Genomic DNA, 22930 nt, shown 5'->3' on the forward strand with positions numbered 1-22930 from the left:
TATGACCCAGCAGTCCCACTGCTAGAGAAATTAAAATATTCATCCACACAAAAACATGTCCATGACTGTTCACAGCAGCATTATTCCTAATAGCCAAAAGGTAGAAACAACCCAAATGTCCATCAACTGACGAACTAATAAACAAAATGTGTTATTCCATACAATGGAATATTATTCAGCAATAAAAAGGAATGAAGTACTGATACATGCTACAACATGGATAAACCTTCAAAACATGTTAAGTGAAGGAAACCAGTCACAACAGACCACATATTGGATAAGTTCATTTATATGAAATGTCCCCAGAATAGACAAATCTATAGACAAAGTAGATTACTGGTTGCCTAGGGATGGAGGTTTGGGGAGAAATGGGGACTGATTGCTAATGGTTATGGGGTATCTCTTTGGGGTGATAAAAATGTTTTTAAAGTGATTATTATGATAGTTGCAAAACTCTAAGAATATACTGAAAACCATTGAATTGTACATTTTAAATGGATGAATTGTATGGTATGTAAATTATACCTCATAAAGCTGTTACATGAAAATAAAATTATCAAGCATGAAAAGAAGCAAGAAAATATAATCCGTAGTGAAGAGAGAAATCAATCTATCTAAATCTACCCAGAACTACCACAGATATTAGAATCATCAGAGAGGGACATTAAAAGCTAAAATTGTGTTCCATGTGTTGAAAGAGTTAAGTAGAGACATGGAGGACATAAAAAAGACCCAATCAACCTCCTAGGGGTGAAAACAACATTGTCTAAGATGAAAAATGAATTGGTGGACTTAAGGGCAGATTAAATATTGCAGAAGAAAAGATTAGTGAATTTGAAAGCATAGCAATAGAAACCATCAAAACAAAATGCAGAGAGGAAAAAACAATTTTTTTTTTTTAATGAACAGAGCAGCTTCAAGCAGCCTAATTTGTGTGCAATTGGAGATCCAGAAGGAGAAGAGAGAGGAAAGGGGGCAGAAAAAATATTTAAAGAACTAATGGTAAAATATTTTGCAGATTTGATAAAAAGAGATCCAAGAAGCTCAATAAACCATAAGCACAAGAAACATGAAGAAAACCACGCCAAGAGCCACATTATAATAAATTGTTCAAAAGCAGTGACAAAGAAAATCTTTAAAGCAGTCAGAGAAAAAAGGCACCTCACATACAGAGGAAAAAAATAAAGATGACAGTAGATTTCTCATTGGAAACAATGCAAACAGTGGCACAACCTCTTTAAAGTACTGAAAGGATTTATCACTTTCAGTGATCTGCAGTATCACTACAGATCTACAGTACAAGAAATGTTGAAGGAAGTCCTTCAGGCAGAAGGAAAATAATACCAGGTGGAAATATGGATCTACATCTAAAAAGATAAAGAGCATTGGAAATAACTACATGGGGAAATAGATAACATCTCTTTCTTATTATTTAAATCTCTTTAAAGGTAATTGGCTGTTAAAATAAGAATAACAGCAATGTATTATAAAACGTACAACAACAATTGCACACAGAAGTCAGGTGGGGAGAAATAGAAGTTTACTATTACTAAGTTCTTATACTGTATGTGAAATGGCATAATATCACTTGAAGGTAGACTGTGCTAATTAAAGATGTATACTATAAACCCTAAAGCAACCACTAAAATATCAAAACAAAGAGTTTTAGTTTATAAGCCAACAAAGGAGAGAAAATGGAATCATAGAAATATTTGATTAACCCAAAAGAAATCAGAAAAAAAGGAAAAGGGAACAAAGAACAAACGGGGCAAATAGAAAACAAATAGCAAGATTACTTAAACCGTATCAACAATCACATTAAATGTAATGTAAATGGTCTCAATATCCCAATTAAAAGGCAGAGGAGATTGTGAGATTAGATTAAAAGCAACACTCAACTATATGCTGATTAAAAGAAACACATTTTAAATGTAGAAACAAATAGGATAAAAGGATGGAAAAATGTACTATGCTGACATTAACGGAAAAAAAAAAAAAACTGACGTGGCTAAATTAATATCAGACAAACAGATTTCAGAGCAAAGAATACTACCAGAGATAAAGAGGATGAATTCCTAATGATAAATGGGTCAGTTCATCAAGAGGATATAACAATCCTAAATGTGTATGCACCTAATAACAGAGCTTCAAAATGCATGAATCAAAAACTGATAAACCTGCAAGGAAAAAATAGACAAATCCATGATTCTAGCCAGAGATTTCAATACCCTCCTCTCAATAATTGATAGAACCAGCAGAAAATGAGCAGGATATAGTAGACTTGAAGAACACTATCACCCAGCTAGACCTGATTCACAGAGTCCCACAGCAGCAGAATGCACATTCTTCCCAAGTGCACACAGAAAATGGTATATTTCCAGAAAGACCATCAAAGAAAGAAAGAGAGAAGATGTCAGTGAAATTGACAACCCTCTAGCTAAACCGATCAGGAAAGAGTGCAGACACAAATTACTAATATCAGGAATGAGAGAGAGAGCATTACTAGAGATTCTACAGATGTTAAAATGGTAATAGGGAATATTACACACAACTTTATGCCAATAAATTCTACAACTTTGAAGAAATGGATAAGTTCCTTTAAAGACAGTACCAGAGTTTACCCAAAAAGAAGTAGATAATCTGAATATTCCTGCATCTATTAAAGAAGTTGAATTTGTAGTTTAAAACCTTCTCGCCAAGAAATTCCAAGAACCAATGGCTCCACGAGTGAATTTTATCAAACATTTAAAGAAGTGACACCAATTCTTTACAAATTGTTCCAGAAAACTGAAAAGGAAGGAACACTTCCCAACCCATTCTATGAGGCCCACATTACTCTGATACCAAAACTTAACAAAGACATTACTTTGTCAAGAAAAGAAAAATGCAGGCCAATATCCCTCATGAACACAGATGAAAAAATTCTCAACAAAATTTTAGCAAATCAAATCCATGAGTATATCAATATATTTTTTTTAACAAAAAGGTTAAAACATTATGACCAAGTGAGATTTATCTCAGGAAAGCAAGACTAGTTTAACGTTTGAAAAGCAATTCATGTAATTCCTTGCAACATCTACAAAAACTAACTCAAATGGTTCATAGACCTAATTATAAAACCTAAAACCTAGAAGAACATATAGGATAAAATCTTGTGACCTTAAGTTAGGTAGTGATTTCTTAAATACAATACAAAAAGCATGATCCATAGAAGAATAAATCTGATAATGAAATCTGATAAAGAAATCTGATTTTGGATTTCATCAAAATCAAAAAATGCTCTTCAAAAGCCATTGTTAAAAGACAAACCACAGGCTGGGAGAAATGTTTGCAAATCATACATCTGATAAAGGATATATCCAGAGTATATAAAAACTCTCAAAACCCAATAACGAAAAAACCAGCAATCTAATAAAATAAAATGAGTAAAAGATTTGAACAAACCCTTTACCAAGGAAGATATGTGGATAGCAAATGAGCACATGAAAAGATGCTCAACATCGTTAGTCGTCATGAAGATGCAAAATAAAATCACAATGCGATGCTACCCCACACCTATTAGATTAGCTAACATTAAAAAGGCTGACCATACCAAGTGTTGGCAAGGATACAGAGCAACTGAACTCTCACGCTCCAATGGTGGGAATGTAAAATGGTACAGCCACTTTGGAAAACAGGTGATTTCATTTAAACATGCACCTACCACATCCAGTCATTCCACTCCTAGGTATTTCCCCAAGACAAATGAAAGCATATGTTCGTGCAAAGGCCTGTACGTAAACAATCATAGCAGCTTTACTGGTAATAGCCCAAACTGGGAATAACCCCAAATCCATTAACAAATAAATGGATAATTGAAGAGTGCATCTCCAGCCTGGAATGCACAAATTATGGTATATCCATAAAACAGAATACTCCTCAACAGTAAAAAAGAATGAATATTGGGTGTGCTACAACATGGATAACACTCATAATAGTTATTCAGAGTGAACAAAGCCAGCCAGACAAAGAGTGTACGCTATATGATTCCACTTATGTAACATTCTAGGAAAGTGCAAACTAATCTATATTGACAGAAAATAAATCCGTGGTTGCCTGAGTATGGGAGTGAGGGTTGGGGAGGGGTGGGAGTGAAGAATCACAGGGGGCACAAAAACACTTCAGGGTGATGGATACGTTCACTATCTTAATTGAGATAGTTTCATGGGTATATACATATGTCAAAACTTAGGAAAGCGTACATTTTAAAAATGCGAAGCTTATTGTATGTCAATTATACTTCAATAAAGCTGTTTAAATGAACTCATTGAACTATATGCTTGAGATCTGTACACTACATTGTATAGAAATTATGCCTCAAGAAATATATATATATATATATATATATATTTAAAGGACTCAGATAAATCGCTTCTACCTTGCCCTGGAGTTGCTGGGTGGCCCTCAGAATCTCAGCGACAGCCACCAGGCAGGGCCCTTGGGGCTAGTTCCTTCCTTCTCTGGGAAGAAGTGTGCTCTTGTCAATGGCCTGGGCTGGTCATGGCTCTGAGCTCGTCGCCCGCTCTGACATCTGTGGTTCCATACGTCTAAGGATGAATGGAGAGTCCCAGCAAACAGTGATGGCAGAGGGTTAAACCAGACCAGATTTCCAGTCCAAACCCTGGGGCGAAGCCTGGGCCACTTTAAATTCCGTTCATCTATCCCTGCCCGTTTGCACAGCAAAGAACCTGTGGTACTTAGAGTACTGATCTTGGAGCCGGGGCCAGGGAGGCCGGGAGATGGCAAATATTGACGCTGGCCGCCTGGGTTCTCGCTGCAGCCTGTGGCGTGAAATCACCTGCTCTGCTGATGTAAACCAGGGGAGGGGCCCGGCTGGCCACCGGGGCTCTGTGTCTTTCTGGACCGGCTTATGCAGTGCTGTCTGGGATGTTGCTATGGCATCCGCTTCTTTCTGAAAGGATAAACAAGAAAAGAACAAACACCGTTCTGCTGGTGCCGGTCATCTCCTGTTTACAGGCTGCAGCCTCTGGCCCAGGCTCCAGCTTTCTCTTCTAGGGAGTCCTGGCTGAGAAAGAGTGAGACGTCAAGGAGGAAGTATGGAGGGCTCTGCGTTTGGGTCTCTCAAGATTTGATCCTGGATCCGACCTTCAAATACGGTGTGATCTCAGGCAAGCAACTTCCTCTCTCTCTGCCTCTGTAAAGTGCGCATAACCAATCAGATTCCTGGAATGGTTGTGAGGATTAGAGAAAATGAGACACGAGAGACAAGGCATACACAAATTTGTGACAGTGCTTGGCATGTACCGAATGCTCACTGAATATTGCCTGTTAATATTCACTAAGGTCCCTAGACAGCGCTGGGCACTCCCCTTTTTTCTGCTGGAATCTTCACCGTTTCCACGTGGTGTTCACATTCCGGATCTCACTCTTTCCTCTCGTGCTTGCAAAATAATCTGGCCGTGATGCCCTTATTCCTGATGTATAGAGGAGAGCCTTTCTTGCAGCCCCTGCTCAGAAGGAGGAAGCCAGTGCGTTCCTCCTGCTGAAATCTCTGCCAGCACCCCGGAGCGTCCAGAGTCAAGTTCATTCCCTGAGCCCAGAATCCGCAGCTCCTCCTCACGCTCCAGCCCCGGGGACTGACCACCCTCCCTCAGTCACCGGGCGCCCCCCTGCACTGAGCCCTTGCAGCTCTTCAGCCTGGATTGCCCTGTCCTGCTGCCCACATGCTCCTTCGTGGCCCTGCTCAGGTATCACCGCCACTAGAAGCCTCCCAGACCTCCTGGGACATAGCGCAGAACAGCCAGCTGCCATGGCTAAGCGCCCCCCACAGACATGTGCCCTCTCCTGCTGCGGGACCCGCTGAGCTGACTGGTATGAGCAAACACAACCTCATGTTCCCCAGCGACCTTGTTTCCAGCAAGCAATGCTCAGGGCGTCAGGAACATGCTGGCACTTGAGTGCTGGAAGGGCCTGTGGACCTTTCTTGCTCCTCAGGGATCAGTTCAACCCTCTCTTCCCCTGGAGACTGGTGTCCTGTTGGAGAAGGCATGGCCCGTGGCAGAAGGCCAGGTGCTCCTTCTCAGGCCTCCGGACTCTGCCGTCTTCCTCTTCTCCCCCGGACCCCCGCCCCCTTCTCCCCCGGACCCCCGCCCCCGTAGGGCCCTAAGGCCCATGTGTTCCACCAGTAAGTGGCCCTTGCCCGTCCCCTCTTCTCCGCCCACTTGGTCCAAGCCCTGGCATCCCTTTCTTGGACTGTGGTGGTTAAAGGTCATTGGAGCTCCAGATGTGTCCTTGCTTATCACAGCTTGATGACACCCACCGTCCTTAGGATGGAGTGTGACACGGCATGCCCTCACCTCCTCCCGCCTCCTTCCCCCCGCCGGTGCTTTAGCCACTCTGGCCTGCTGGGCATTCCCTGGCTGAGCCGTCCCCTGTCACACTCCCACGCCTTTGTTCACATGGCTCCTCAGCCGGGCATGCCCCTCTTCCCAACCTCGACCCCTGGAAACTCTCCTGCCCTCCAGGATTGCGCCCAGATGCCCCTCGTCTGGGAAGGAGGGCTCCTCTGGGCCAGTCGTGAGAACTGCAATGCCCAGAGTGCACCCGCAGCGCCTCCCTCGTGCTGCAGTTGGAGAGAGGCTCAGCCAAAGATGCTGGAGCCCAGGGCGGATCGTCCCTCCGGCAAGATCCCTGAAGCGTCCTGTCCCAGGAGCTGGTCCTCAGGTCACAGGGTCAGAGATGTGATTGTGTCCTGGCTCCAAAGGCCCCCCTTTGTAGTCCTCCACCCAGCATTTCCTGCCGTCCCAGCCAGCCCTCCACGGCAGGAGGTGCCTCCTCCGTGAGACCCCGCACTCCTGTGTGCTGGATCCAGGTCTCTTTGCTTCCCGGTGCCCAGGGCCCGGCTGGGCCCAGAGCAGGTGCCCAGAGACTGTTCAGTGAGGGAATGAATGGACGCAGCAGAGTGAACTGGGGCTCGCTGGTCCTCAGACGCCCATTTTCAGTTCAAACCTCACACGAGACTGAGACATAAAACCAATTTTATTAGTTTCCAGGAGAAATATGTCTGTCTTCCTCAACAGGAACCCTCTTGTTCGCCAGATTCCAAGGCTTTCTTCAGAATAAGGGTGGGCCACTTGCTGACCCTCATACCACCTTTTTAAATGCCCCACAGAGACTCTGCCCCCCGCCAAGGTGTAATCGCGTAGGCGGCAGGAAAGGCTTCAGGGTTGGGACCCCATCGCTGTGTTTGAGTTCCAGCTCCAGCACTGACTTTGCTGTATGATCCTGGGCAAGTCATTTCTCCCTGGGCCTCAGTTTCCTCACCTGTTTAATGGGGAGTTCTGTCCTTGCCTGTCAGGGTTTTGCGAAACTGGGAAGGTATGCAGAGAGACAGATCATGCACTTGGCTCCAGGACCAAATACGATCCCTGCTCCGAGAAACCTGGGCTGTTTGGCTGGGCAGCTGGTCACAGGGCAGAGGGGGGAGTGGGAGGGTGGAGAATGGGACGGACAGAAGGGCTGCTCTCTCTCCAGACCTTCTATTCCACAGCTCAGAGCCTCCTGGGATGGCTTTCCCCTGGCAGGACGACAAATCCCCCATCTCAGGTGCAATCTCATGTGATCACTCAGTGGGGCTGCTAGGATGACCCAGTTGAAAAAAATGCTAGGCTGTGTCCAGTATCTGCCTTAGGGACCAGAGGGGCAAGAAGTGGCGTACACGTCACATATGTGCCAGCCGTAAGGACTAACGTCCTCAGCTTGGCATTTAAGCCTCAGACTTATCTTTTCTCCAAGGAGTGACAAATTCAGGGTCTGCAAGCCTGTCTTAGGGCAGAGGGGCAGAGGAGCAGATGAGCAGATTTCCTCAACGTGGCCCCAGAAGCAGGCCTAAAATCGTGGAAGCAGACTCCTCTCATCTTTGTTAGGAGCACCTAACATGGTGGTGAGCTCCCTGTCACTGGAAGCATTCAAGCAAAGGCTAAACAACTTGAAAGCAGGAGAGGCAATTCCTATTCAGAGACGACAGTGCATAGATTCCACTAGATGATCTTGAAGGCTCCTTCCTGCCTCGTGTTCTTGGATGCGATGCTCGTGTGAAGGGTTATCAGTGCCATTCCAGCCAGCCTCCCACTCTGGCCTGGGGCACCCACTCAGGGTCCAGGACAGGAGTACTCGTCGGACCAGTCTGAGCAGTGTTGCACATGGTCCCGGCAGAGGCTCCTCGGGATGCAGCCGCAGTACTTGAAGACAGTTGAGGGGCAGTGCCACCACCCAGGGCCACAGGGCGGGCACATGGTCACTGGGGGCACAAGAGCCAGCAGGAGAGCAGCTGCCGTGCCCTGGAATGCCCATGCACCAGGGCACTCCCTCGATCTGAAACCTGCCATAGCTCACCATAACCCCATCCCATCTGACATGGGTTGGCTGTATTCCTTATTTCCCTGCGGAAGAGAGAATCTAGATCCCACAACTCATAGGCTGTGTGACCTCAAGCAAGTCTCTCACCCTGTCTGAGCCTCAGTTTCCTCATCTGCCCAAGGTTGTTATTAAGGAAGATAGGCTAAGTGCCAGACACGTGGTCCATGTTCAAATATTAATGGGAGCAATTGTCTCCCTAGCCTGTCGTCCCTCCCCCAGCCTGACTCAGCCACACCAGCCCACTTAGGACTGCCTGAGGGTGCCTCACAGACTTCCCTCCTCCGTCCTGTACCCCGGGCCTCCAGCATTCTTCCCTGCATACCCCGCCTCTGCCTGTTGAGACTCTGTCCATCCTCTCAGGCCTGGTTGAATACTGCCTCTTCAGAGAAGTCTCCCTTGATTCTTACTCCCTCCCCACCTCCAAAAATAAAAAACACAAAACTTCTCCAGGTCCCCAGCACTTCCTTTTGGCATCAGTGTGATGTGAGTCCTGGGGGTAGGACACATGTTTGGCTCCTGACTGTCCCCCAGCAGAACCTGGCACCTGGCCCAGCCCCCAACATGTTTGTTGATTGAACACTGGCAAAGAGGTTGAAAGGAAGCTCTGGGGCAGTGCAAGAACTCCAGACTTGGAGTCAGGAGACCTGGGTTTACACCCAAGCTCCCTTCCTATCACTCATGGTATTAAGTCCCTTCTCCTCTCTGGTCTCAGTTTACCCACATATAAATTGGGGTCAGTGATGCCTGTCCTGCTTTCCTCACCGGCCTGTTGGGAGGTTGGTTGGTGAGGGAAACCCAGGTTCAAATCCCAGCTGGGCCATGCACTTGCTCCTTGCATGACCACCTCTGGGCCCCAGACTCCCTATCTGTGCCCTGGATGGTGAGTTCCCCACCACAGAAGAATACCTAGAGCCACCTAGAGTGATAGTGAGCACCCCACCATTGGAGGCATTCAAGCAGGGGTGGAAAACTTCTTCTTAGGATGCAAGAAGGGGATGCATAGGGAACCTCGCAGATTCCCTGGCCAACCTCTGCCCTCTGGCCACTGCCTGGCCACCTGCCCCAGCCCAGCCTGTGCCCAGACTCCCACCTGGGCTCAGTTCGTCTGAGCAGTCCCCGCAGTTGTTGGTCCCATCACACTTCTGGTCTGAGTAGATCCAGGAGCCCGGGTCCACAGCGGGCCACGAGGAAGCTGGGGCGACTCTGGGGCACATCTCCTACAGAGTGACAAGGAGGCAGGAGGAAGTCCACATCTGGCCACAGCTGTCTCAGGGCTATCTGGAGGTGGATTGTCCTGGCCACCTTGGTAGTTGTCAAACTCGGGGACACTGTCCATCCACCCCAGCAAGGGCACAGGGAGAAGGTCTCCTGGGGAGGATGTCGAGTCGGGGAGAGGAGTGGTCTTTCCCTGTACACCCAGCAAGACACCCAGAGAGCCGCCCCTTGTCTCCTCATTCCCCCCTCAGCTCTCGTGCATTCCCACTCCACACCACTGCTTGCACGTTCCTCCCTCCAGAAATGTCCTCCTGGACACCTATCCAAGTCCACCTTCAAGTCCAGGTTCAAGTCCCTTCACCTCTAGGAAGCCTCCTCCAACTAGAACACAACAAGAATAAACGTGAAGTCTCGCACTTGGGGCCCAGAACTCAGGGGATGTGGGTTCAGATACCTTGTGAGATGGAGTCTGAGCATCCTTCTTGAAAGTGGGTTCTGTGTTAGGCAGCAGTGTGACAGGGCTACCAAAAATTAACACAAACTCAGGCCACATCACTAGAGGTATAACCCAGACTGGGGAGGGGAAAGCCTTTGTTCCTTAGACTGGCCAGAGCTAGTCAGAAGTGTCATGGATGCTTCCAGAGTCTGTCCAGGGAGAGGAACATGGGCAGTTATTATGTGTTTTGTGGAGTGTGGAAGACCAATCACAAGGGGGGTGACTGTGGAGTCGAGAGTGTGGCCCGAGGAAGGAGACACTCATGGGGGGCAAGAAAACAATCTCCAAATCCGCACAGTGTCACCGTCAAGGGAAAGAGATTCTAGTGTGGGTCATGGGCAGGGTCGATGAGAGGGCAGAGCTGGAACCAATCAAGGATGCTCCTGGAGGCAGCTCTAAACTCAGCACGAGGGAGGCATTGCCATGGAAACACCGGGCGGACACGGGAGCAGCTGCCTCAAGCTCACTGCAGTGAGCTCTCCATCCCAGGAGTATGCAAGCAGAGGCTGGGTGGCCGCTGAGGGTTTGTGACGGAGGGGATCTGGGCACGAGCTGGGACACGGACGAGATGACTTTTAAGATCTCTTCTCTCTCTTTGAGGGTCCGTGATGCAATGACCCTCCACCCGTGGGCTCCCCCACCCCACCCACTCCAACTCACCCCAGGCTGCCTCCCTCCTGCACGGAAGCTGCCTCTTCCACGCAGCCACGGCTCCTCTCTCCTGAGAACTGTCAGGTCTCTCAGGTCTGGGACCAGATCTTCCCATACATTCATTCATTCATTCACTCATTCCAGCATTCATTCAGCAAACAATCCAGATAGCCCTCTGTGCCGTGCCCTGTGCCAGGCACTGGGTCCCTAAAGTCAAGCAGACTAGGCCTGCCCCAGAGGAGAGCACAGGCTGACGGGGGTGGCAAACATGCCAATCGAGAGTGACAACCAACGTGACAAGGGCTGGGACACAGGGAAGCACAGGGGCTGTGGGAGCCCAAAGGAGGGACCCTAACTTAGTTTGGGAGTCAGGGAAGGCTTCCTGGTGGAGGTTACACTTGAACTCTGCCATGAAGATTGGATCAGGGTTCTCTGGGCACGTAGACGCACACAGTGAAGTGCGTGCGGCTGGGACAGAGTGGGGGCAGGTGTTCGCAGCTGAGGACGCCACATAAGCGAAGACTTGAAGACATGAAGGCACCTGGTTTGTTCAGGGATGCTCGAGGTTCAGTATGTCTGTAGGGGGAGTTGGAGCTGGGGGACAACCCCCAGGGTCCCAAGAGGGCCCATCTGGGGCAGGGGCAGGATGGAGCAGGTACTCACGGCACAGGGCCTCGCCCTCGTCCTCGCCGTGGGCACAGGTGTGGACGCCATCACAGACCCCACTGGCCGGGATGCAGCTCCGCCGGTCATGGCACAGGAAGCCCGTCCTGTTCATCAGCGTCACACAGGCCTGGGCCCCTGAGCGGGCAGGGGAGACCCCTGAGGGTCAAGGGTGGTACTCACAAGGGCATCACCAAGTTCCCACACCTGAGCCCCACCCCAAGCTGGCCTGAGAGGCTGCGACAGCAGGGAGGAGACTGGGCTCGGCGCCGGAGATGGGGTCCAAGCCCCAGCTCTACTGCTTGCCAGCTGTGTGACCTTGGGCAGATGACTTGACCTCTCTGAGCCTCAGGTTCCTTGTCTGCAAAATGGGGCCAGGCACACCCCATCGGACCATTGAGGAGATTACGTAGAAGCTTCTGTGTGAGCAAGCCTAGCACATGGAATGCGCAGAGTAAGTCATGGTTCCCTCCTTTCCTGAAAGCTCACTGACGGTCTCCGGGGAAGCTCCTGAGGGCAGGGCGCGAGTCAGCGAAGGGGTTCCTGTGGTGCAGCTCCTGGTGCCAGGTTAGGTTGTCAGAAGCAATATATCGGGGCTGGCTGGGGCCCGTCACGCCATGATCCCTTACATCTGGGCACAACTTTACACACTGCCAGGCACTGTTACATTTTTATTCTATTATTTCCCAAACACCGCTGTGAAGTGTCATCCTCAGCCCCACTTTACAAACGAGAAAAGTACGACTCAGAGCCGTGTGCCCGGCTGTCACGCAGCTCAGAGCGCAGGCTGCGGCTCTGCCCCCTCCCGAGGCCGGGGCTGCCTCCCCACCCTCCAGGAAGAGTGGGCAGCCACCGGAACACGTCTGTCCTTCTGAGAGTCTTCCCTTCCGTCCCGGGGTGGAACCCGCACCCCCAGTGCTGCCCCGAAGAATCAAAGGAGAGAAACTGGCAGACGAGCTGGGAGGTCACCCCGGCTCCGTAAGCTGTGCACAGGTGTGCATGCGTGTGCAGGTTAGAGATGGGAGTGGGTTTGTGCCTGTGCGTTTGTGCACAAGTGAACCGTGTCTCCACACCTGGAACTGCCTCAGCTAATGTGCCAGGGGCCGACTCTCAGAGACACTCACATTGTCTCTCACACACACACACACACACACACACACACACATTGACGCACTCGTACATACACAGGCGTGAACACGCATGCACACACTCTCACACACGTGTACATGCATACATAGACATACGCATACCCAGACACACGCAGACACACAGACACACATAAACAGACACTTACATGCATACACACAGGCACAGGAATGTGACTCCTCACGTGTTCACATCTACCTTCAGTGCCCCTGCTCCTGCCCAGGCACGTAGAAGACTGGATTTTACCCCCTACTCCACCTTGTCCCCTTACACACACACACGCACACACACACACCCTGGCTACAGAGCCATCTCTCAGAAAGGTAGGTCTGGTGACACCCACCCCAGGCTTAACCCCCTCCCAGGGCACTCTGGGTGGTGACCTCCTCCGCAGGGCAGCCTTTGAGGCCCTGCTGGCTGCTCCTGCCGCCTGTGCCCATTGGCCACACGCAGTCCCTCCTTCTCCCGTTTTCTCCCCCGGGGGCTCTGCACGTGGTGTCCGTGTGCCTGGGGTGCTTTTACTGCCCGCCCCCCCAACTCACCAGCTCTGCTTTCCCTTCATGCCTCTCACTTCTCAAGGTGCCCACCCTGACCCCTAGACCCGGTCAGAGCCCCTGTTCCAGACTCTCAGGACCCCATTAGCCTCGCCTGAATGTGCTCATTTGATTAATGTCCATGTCGCTCTCTGGACTGCTAGCTCCGTGAGGGCAGGGGCCGTGCTGGGGTTTGCAGGGGCCGCAGGGGTGTATCAGACAGATCCCTGTCCTCCACGGTGGAGGCGGACACACAGGTGGACAGCACCACGCAGGACAGCCAGGCCAGGGGAATAGGAAGTATAGGGGCTGTGGGGGCTGAGAAGAGGCTTTTGAGAAGAGGCTTCTAACCCAGCCTGGGTTAGCAGGGAAGGCTTCCTGGAGGAGGTGACATCAGAGCTGGGTCCTCTCAATAACTTATATTATAGATTTGCAAATGGAGGCTCAGAGACATGTATATGTCAGTGTGTATGCCCGCGTCTGTGCACATACCCTAAAGAATTGCCCAAAAGTCACTTCATGCAGAAACCAGACAGTCAGAGATCCCCCATCTCTCTCTGCCCCCCATCCCCTCCCAGCAAGTCTGACCCACCCTCTCTTGACCACCCTGACCTGGCGTGCGTGGTGGGCGTCCAAGGATGGAGACCAGGACAAGCAGGGCCGCAAGAGTTGCCAACAGGAGCAGCAGGAAGGCCGAGAGACAGGCCCCTCGGCATGAGCAGCAGCCTGCTGTGTGGGGCAGGAAACCAGTGATGGAGCAGGCAGTGCTGGGGCCCGCGGATCCCCCTCCTCTGCCGTAGAAGGGGCCCCTCCCACCTGGGGGTCTGGGGCAGGAAGGGCTTCCCTGGAGGAGGGGCTCCTAAGCCCTCCATGATGCTCTCACTTCTGCCTGTGGGCCCACCCCACCAAGGCCCGTCCCTGGCCTGGGTCCAATAGCTGGCGAGCGGCAGTCAGGATGAGAGTCCCGGGTCTCCGCTCCCCCACCCTCACTCTCCGGTCCCTCCACGAGGCTGTCTCCTTGGGAGTCAGGGAGAGATGGACACCTGCTCATCAAGCCCCTCCATGGGGCAGAAACTAAAGCAGGCCCTTCATAGCCATTATTTTTACTTTTCAAAACAACCTTTATTTTATAGACGAGGAAACTGAGGCTCAGAGAAGAAAAGGTCCAGGTCACCTCTTGCGGAGCTGGGATGTGAGTCCACACCTATTTGCCCCCGAAACCAGTGCCTTTTCCATGATGCCAACCTATGGTCCATTCTGGAGCCCGCCAGGATGCTGGTTGGAATCCCAGCTCCCCTGCCTCCCAGCCAGGCCACACTGAGAAGTCACTTTACTTCTCTGTGCCTATGTCCTCGTGTGGAAAATGGGGTATAATACCTGTAAAATAATATCTGCCGTAGAGGTGTCGAGAGGGTCAAGCTAGTGATCCTAGAACCTTAGAACGGTGCTTGGCACACAGTAGGTGCTAGAAGGGCTTTAGCGTCGTTAGTGTTTGCTGATACCTACAGTGTGCCAGCTGTGCCGGAAGCACTGCGGGAGTAACAGTGAGAGGAGACGTCCCGCCCCTTGACCTCTCTCTGCCCCTTTAGTTTTAGCTTGCTTGTGAAATACTGAAAGAAAGCTTCGCTAAGGACCCAGGAGGTGCCCTGCGCTCTAGAGGACACAACGGCAGTCCCAGCTCGGGCTCTTGCCCTCAGAGAGCTCGCAGTTGCCCTTAGAAGACAAGGAGGACAGGTGGGAAGGGGAGTGTGGGCACAACTGCTGTCCTCTGGGTCACAGTTGTCTCAGAACGAGGGGCACGAGCAAGGCTGATGTGTCTCTGTGTCCCTGGGGTCCAGCCCGGAGACAGGCACACAGTAGGTGCTTTGTGAATTTTCTGACCCAGAGATCCAGGAGACAAGGGAAGACCCCCAGTTCGGGTCATTTCCATCCAATCCACTCGCATTTCTGGAGCTGCCTGCACTCCAGGCACACTCCGTGTGCCTGCACACGGCAGCTCAGAGAGCCAGGTGGTGAGTGTGGGTCAGAGAGCGTGAGCAAGGTACCAGGGCGCTCAGAGGAGGGAGGCTTCCACAGGCGGGTGAGGGGAGGCGGCAAGGAGGGGGCGTCCAGGTCGAGTGTGGGAGGAGAAAGGCCTGGTAGACGGCAGGTGGGGGACAGCAAGTGGCCTGGCATGGCTGGAGCCCGGAATGGGCGTGCACTGGGAGGGGAGACAATAGAAGGAGATGCAGCACAGATCTCAAATGGATAAAATCCCCGCAGCCTAGTTGGTGGCTCCCTTGTTGGCAGCAAACACAGGGTCGACTCAGGTAACCAGGGAGACAGCGTAAAGCTGGGCAAGGAGAGGCGTCTTGTCAGCCAAGCAGCCGCTCCTCAAATATTTGTGCAGCACTGGCTGTGGGTAAGGTGGGGTCACAGGGGAGACTCAAGGCAGAACTGGCAGAGCCTAGGCCCACGCCCAGGTGAAGATGCTGTACTTCAAAGCCAGGAAGCCCTTAGGTGCCAGTTCCCCCTGGACAGATGGGAAAGGAGGCCATTTGTTCCACGCCCACCATGAGCTGGGACTTGGAAGTGGACAAACCCCAGCGTGGAGCAACAGAGGCCCTGGGGCTTTGCAACCAGAGGGACCCCAATTTGAACTTGAAGCCCGCCTCTCCCACCCACCAGCTGTGTGGGAGCCCAGCTTGGCCGAGTTACCCCACCTCTTAGCCTCAGCTGCCCCCTCTGTGATCGCCCTGTAGCAGGACTCCCTCTCAGAGCTGCCCTGAGGACTAGAGGAGACCACACAGTGCAGGCACACACAGGGGCTGGATCCTTTAGTATCCACCTCCCGGGGTCTGTATCCTCCCTGAGCCAATGTGGGCCAAGACGGAGCACATCGTAGAGGCTCATAAACGTGTTCCTTCCCTCCTTTAGTCCAGAGAGGGAAGGCCAACGGGCCGGGCTGCACAGTGAGCCAGTGGCACGTGGTAGGTGCTAAGTAACCGTGTGATCCCGCCTCCCTGACCCCTCAGAGGTAAAGAGAACTGCCCAGCTCACCCACCCACCCAAGTCTGGAGTCGGGGATTTGCCTCCAGAGCTCCTTCCTGGATAGGTTACAGGTGGGCACTGTGTGGGGTGCAGCGCCTGGGAGGTAGGCAGCACACAGTTGGTGCTCCACAAATGCTTGTGCATGGAGAGAATGAACAACTCTACAAGCAGGTGGCTGTCAGCATGGCCGGCGGCGACATCAACATGGGGCAGAGGTCGGAGGGACAGTGGGGGCCTTAGGGAGCCCTCTTTGTGTCTGTAGCGACGGCCCAGCCTCAAGGGGGCCCCGCCTGGCCCAGGCCCTCCAGTCCCTACCTTCCCCGCCAGGGGGGGCTTTGGTTCCAGCGGCAGTGTTGCCATTGCCATCCCCCTGCCGGAGAGCACAGAGATGGGTGGGCTTAGGTGGGGCGAGGACCAGCCTCAGGAAGTCAGACAGAGGAGTTTTTCTAAAGGATCCCCGAGAGCCCGAGGTGGAACCCTGGCCCCTCACGCTCCAGCACGCTGACGCCCCAAACTCACCATGCCCTCTTCACATTCCACACCTTTGGCCACGCTGTGCCCTCTGCCTGCAATGCCTTTCCTCCACGGTCCACTTGCAAACATTCATCCTCCAAACCAGCTCAGGAGGCTCCTCCTTGTGCCCCCCATGATGTCGCTCGCTCCCCCCCACCCCCGGCCTCCCTCCTCCCTCCCAGCACAGCCACCGGAGCTGTGTAGCTGGTTCACCTGTTGGTCCCCCTACAACCTGGGAGGGAGCCTCCAGCAGGGGGAAGCTGAGTCACCTCAGCGTCTCCCCTTCTTACTGCGCACTCCTTTCCCAGGGTTGGCTCCCCAGGTCGGGAGCCATCTCCAGGCAGCTCTCACCTGAGGGGAGATCCTCTTCATGTCTCCATTCCCAGCTCCCAGGTTTGGTCAGGTGCAGAGAACTCAGCGCGGTTCTGGCCTGGTCACCAGGGGCAGCCTGGAGGAGGCAGGACCGGAGGCCTCCCTCGGCCACACCCTCCCGGCGGGCAGTCCCCTCCCAGAGGAAAGGGCCGAGGGCCTGCTCCTGCTAGCCTTTCCCCACTCGGAGTCTGACGGCAACACTCCACGGTTGGAATGCTCATCCCCAGGTTACAGACGAAGAGCCTGAGGTTCAGGGAGGGAGACACTGCCCTCAAGTCACACAGTATCGGGGAGGGTGAGGTTTGAACCCAGGCACTCTGCAGGACATGGTTTTTCCTCCACATCAGTGATGAGACTGGAGGATCGCAGGCCCCCAGGCTGCATGAAGATCCAGGGAGAAATACCCAGAATTAATGTTCCAGTGGCTAAAAGGCAGAGGTCATTTTCTCGTTGATATTCTTCTCTTCAATTAAGTAGGTAATCTAGGTGGAAAAAATATGCATTTTCCACGAAAATTATAAAGCAAATATAATTTTAAATTATTTTCTTCAAAAAAGTGTCCATGTGCATTTTAATTTTTCCAGAGATGGTGCCTGCGATGGGGGAAGGGTAGGGAAGGTAGCTTACCTGACCAACCCCCTCTACCATCCCCCTAGCCTCATCTGACTGCTGGGGAGTGGGAGGCCTTGGGAGCTTAAGGGACTGGTCAGAGGCCCTGGACCAAAAGAGGAGAGGTGTCCACCTCCGGGAATGAGGGCTCCGGAGAGAGTCCCTCTGCAGCCTGCCTCTGATGCCCACGGGTGTCTAACCTGCAACTGGCCTTTTCTTGGGCCCTGGGGTATAAACTGCTGAGTCCTCGGGGTGGGGCTGGGGTGGACAGAAGCAGGGAAGCCCTCAGGAGGCAGCAGCACGGGGAAGGGCTAAACCCTACGTCGGGAGAACAGGGTTCTCATGAGGGCCCTGCCACCGGCTCTGTGTGGGCAAGCGGCTCCCCTTCTCCGAACCTCTGTTCCCTCATCCATAAAATGATTAGACTAGATGAAGGGGGTGTCTTAGTTTGGGGACCCCCATAATCAGACCCCAAGACCAGATCTGAAGGTAAGTAGGTTTAATTGGGAGTGACCCCAGGAAATGGCGGCTGGGGAGTGAGGGAAGCGAGACAGGGAAGGGAAGGATCCAGTAGAAGGCGGGTTATCAAGCACGTTCTCACTGTGGGCAAATGGAACTTTCTCCTGCCAAGGAATTCGGGGAATCAGGGCAGAAGATGCGCCTCAGTTACCCCAGGAACTGGGGTATCTATTTGCCAGCTCTTGCCAGTCACTGGCTGAGAATTGCTGGAGGGTGTTAATTCCTGGCACCACTGGCCTGCCTTAGGCAAAGAGAAGCCAGTGTTGGCAGTTGCAGGCTAAGCTGATGTGCCCTGAAGTGGAAACAGCTGAGGGTTACAGGCAGGGCACCCATGGCATCTGCTAAAGATGCTAACTAGATTTTCATCTCACTGCCAATTGCAATCGATAGGTAGAGGGTGTCTGGAACATAGGGCTCTGATGTCAGGACTCAGGGTTTGTGATTGATTAGTGATGTCTGCCATGGGGGTCAGAGTGGAGAGCGGAATCATGTGATGACCATTCGCCATTCTTAGGCCAGGTCTGGCCTTCCTTGACTCTGTGATTTTTTTTTTTAACTTTTATTTATTTTTTTTGAGGAAGATTGGCTGCCAATCTTCCGTTTCTGGATGCCTTGGTTTCTTTCCAGTTACAGAGATCTGCTCGAGGGCTGGGACGGCTTCTTAGTTCAGGGCCCAAGTCTGAGTTGGACAATGCCCAGTGGGCACCACAATTAGACTGACCCGGGGACCTGAGAGATCTGCTCCCCCTGCCTGGGGTGAGGCCAGTGCCCGCCTCAGTGTTATTGCTCCTCCCCTAGCTCTCCACTATGCTGCGAGCCCTGGCTGGCCGCCTCTTCTCTCTGAGACTGTGCTTCCTCAACTCTAAAATGGAGACGTGAAACCCCATCCTGCTCTCCTAGAGGGATGTTGTGAGGACCCGTTGAAGGTGAGAGGGAGAGTCCTATAAGCGGCTTTGCAAACGTCCTGGGGAATCAAAAGACAAACTCCCTTGTGAAACATCTAAGTAGACACTTGTACAAGATAGTATTATAATATTGTTTAATGCAGATGATCCAAAGTTTGAGGTTAACATACTTAAGCATTATTATTAACAGATGTGGGGCTCCAATGATGACTGCATGATGGTCTATCTGAGGTAACATTATCAAGAGTTTTTGTTGAAACCTCTCATTTCTAATCAGTCGCTGATTTCTTTCTACCCAAGCCTTCAATTATTGCTGTTCCAACGTTGCAAAACAATTCAAGCATAAAAAGCACACGAGGCAGTAAACTAAGCCCAAATAATTTAGAATTGAACAAACAAAAATATTTTACTCTCAAAATGACAAAGTATAATCAGACAACCTCTAAACCAGGGGTTCAGTGAACTTGGATGGGAAAAAAATTAAATCTTTATTTTCACTAACTTCTAACTGAAATACAGCATTTCCTTCAATTATGAACACAGGCAACCGTCGACAGTAGTATTAGCATTACCTGTGACTTCATCACCAACAGAAATCACATTTAGATATTATATGACAGTTGTTGCATATTTTTCAAAGTAATAATTTGAAATCACTCTGAAATTACAGTAGTTTTAGAACCATCACTAGACCTTGTTATTTTATGTTAATAAAGTACATAGCTGTATTACAAAATTTTGAAAATATTTTAATAACTGTATTTTAATATAATTAGTTTCCTTTGCAATCCTTCATATTTAGTTTTATGCATTTGAGAACATTATTCTGAGAAGGGGTCCATAGGCTTCACCAAATCGCCGAAAAGGTCCATGGTGTGAAAAAGATTAAGAACACCTACTCTAAACATTAGGTCATTAAGATCACAGGAAGAGAATACTTAATAGTGAAATATATGAAGCTGACTTCAACAATTATGAATTTCAGAAAAGGTACATAAACTGTGCTTCAGAATTTAATTACTGCGAGAGTTGGAAAATCTACACTAATTGTACAACCTAGCTTCCCACAGAAGCCTGCATTTCCCACTATCTCAATCTTTTATCTCCATCACTGTACATACCTCCACCCCCAGACTCTAGTCCAGAACAAGTGGTCAAGGAAAGAAAGACAAATAAAGCAACTCATCCTGATGACACTCAAATGCAAATGTGACGTGTTTAGCAACTGGAGACCTGGTGAGAGGGGCTCAAGAGCCCTGCGTTAGGAGAGGCTGGGTTGGCAAACCTAGCATCTGAGGATGGTGTAGGTTGACTTAGCATTATACTTTAAAAATTTAGCCCAACGTGAAGTCTGGTAAGAAGCTTGGGATCCATGGCACAGCCTTCGTTTGCTTGGCAACACTAAGATTGTGTCCAGGTCCCAGAGACCAGTCCCAGGCCTACCGTCCAAACAAAACGTGGAAGAACAGAGATCCTTATAGATAAGAGCTCAAAAATATACATGAAGTAAAATGAAAGGAAGCAGGATTATTGGGCAAAAAACAAAAACTACTACTCTGGGAAGCAGATGGAATTTCCCATTTCGATGTGGCTGGATAAGTACGTAACTTAACAGATCCTAGAGGTTACTACAGAGCTGACGTTGACGGCTTCTGGACTTGCCCTTCTGGCCTGTCCTCCACATTGCTGGCCGTGAGTCATTCTAAAACACCACAACTCTCCTGCTCAAAAGCTGTCTATGACTTTCCACCGTGCTCTGGATCAAGTCCAAGTTTAACCAGGTCCTTTATTGTCCGGTCCGTCCAGCTCCATCTATTGCTATGCTTCTCTATGCTCTCTCAGCCTGCTCAATAGTCTGCAGTTCCCCACCCTCTCGCCTCTAGGTCTTGGAGCAAACTGTCCCCACTGCCCGGAGCACTTCTCCCGGTATTATGTTTGGCTTTCCCTTTTCTTCCAGGTTTAAGCTTGGATATCACTTCCTCCCACAAGTTAGGGCCTCTTATGCACTCCCATAGTACTCTGTGCTCATCTGGTCATAGCAATGATCACATTAATAATGTGATCATTATTAATGTCACCTGTGTCAGTCTCCTTCTTTAGACTTCGAGCAACCAGAGTGGCGCACCGGGTCTTGTTTGTTGCTGCAGTCCTGTCACCCAGCACAGGGCCTGGCCCTCAGGCTCTCATGCGGCTGTTGAATTGTTAAACTGTAGACCTATAGTAGGCTATCTGGCAAAATCACTGCCATGGTGTGTGTGTGGGGGGGCATTCAGCTGAGAATATTTTTATAGATTGCTCAAAAGGTGAAGAGGTCTGATTAACTTTATCAGAAAAGGTCTAGAAATCTCTAGATCAATGATTCCCAATGTGTGGTTCTAAGATACTTAAGAGCCCACAAAAATTATAATGGAGCTATTTTATATATTTCAAAAATCATCATGGAAATGGCACATTTATCTAAGATAAAGGCAGAGAGACTAATAACAAGGGATAAAGTTGTTTGCTTTCGGTTAGAATATCAGCTCAGAGTAAAAATACTGGGTTTCACACGCTGATCAGCAGCTCAGATTGGCTGGTGATGCAACAGAGGAATTTCTGAGATAAGACTGTTAGACCAGGTATCTGGTAATGTCCGATTTACCAAAAAAAAGATATCATAAATAAAAGGTATCCATGAAGTTTTGTGAAAAGATGGGGAATGTTGGGCCTAGATCATTCATTATGGTGATTACTACTGTAATTGCCTAGATTAGTATGTCTGTTAGACCAGGGACCTGAACCAAGAAGGACCTTAGGAGTCTGGGAGGTCTGAACCAGAGATTCAAGGGTCTTGAGAACTTGCCTAGGACCAAGACAAGCTTCTCAAGAAAATGCTTTCTGTGTGGTAGGAAGGCAGGCAACACCTGTCTCATGGAAACAAGTGAAGTTGGGCCCATCCAAGAAGGGCTCCACCATCACTTTAGGAGAGGGGCCTGGAGGCTGTTTCGTTGCTTTTGTTGGAATTTTCAAGTCAAATATTTTTGGGCTGTATACATTTTTTTGGAGTTGTTTTCTTTTTTTAAAGTAAAACTCTTTGATAATGTCAGTCTGGTTTAATCATGCTAAAATAAAAAGAGGCAGGACATAAATATTTGAGTGTCTACTAAATGCTGGGAGTGATTATTTCCACATATAAGGAATTGTCTCATAAACAAAAGGGGAAAGCTTGTCTAAACTTGGATCAGTTCTTTCAAGAGGAGTGAGGGTACCTCTCGGGTAACCACATTAGGGAAGCAGAGAAACCACCAAGGGAAGGTGGAAGAATACAGGACAACTCTGCAGTTGCTCCTTCTTATCTGGATATTCCTTTGTGTTCTGTTTTCAAAAGGGAAGCCTTTCCTAACTGTGGGCCGTCTGACTCCTACAAACCTGCAGCACTTTGTATACTCCCCTCGGTCTGCTTCACTGGGTGCATTACATTTCAACCTGCGCTTGGTTAAGGAACGTTATGTACCATGGGTGGGAAATAAGACAACAGGGCTTTTTTGTAAGATGACTCCAATCCCTTCCTCATGTTTTCTAACTCTTCTCACAGAAAATAAGAACGAGACAATGTCTGCTTGACAACAACTGCTTAGTAATGTCTCCTCTCTTCCCCATCTAGATGTGTGCACATACTTTCTAACCTGCTGTCTTCCAAACCTAGACAAACTATTTTAAAAACTGAAACCTATATTTTGTGACCAAAGTCTTATTTGATTAGTTGTTAACTGTATTTTCTTTTGATTCAGAGAAAGCTGATGAGCAGGCTATAAGGTGTGTGTGTGACTCACTCCTTAGGCAAGAAGCACTACTGCAGTGGCTAGCACGCCCTGCAAGTA

The 22930-nt window shown here is 49.9% G+C and overlaps 1 protein-coding gene across 1 annotated transcript; it reads right to left on the bottom strand.

Annotated features, from left to right (window-relative positions):
• Positions 1-8150: 8150 nt before the first annotated feature.
• On the bottom strand, positions 8151-17037 carry LDLRAD1 (low density lipoprotein receptor class A domain containing 1). The gene is given in 7 exon segments (XM_058551990.1): positions 8151-8299; positions 9509-9591; positions 9593-9635; positions 11444-11581; positions 13735-13851; positions 16468-16522; positions 17017-17037. Coding segments are annotated over 7 exon segments (606 nt in total).
• Between the last annotated feature and the right edge of the window lie 5893 nt (positions 17038-22930).

Source organism: Diceros bicornis, chromosome 13, assembly GCF_020826845.1.
Source record: "Diceros bicornis minor isolate mBicDic1 chromosome 13, mDicBic1.mat.cur, whole genome shotgun sequence".
NCBI lineage: Eukaryota > Metazoa > Chordata > Mammalia > Perissodactyla > Rhinocerotidae > Diceros > Diceros bicornis.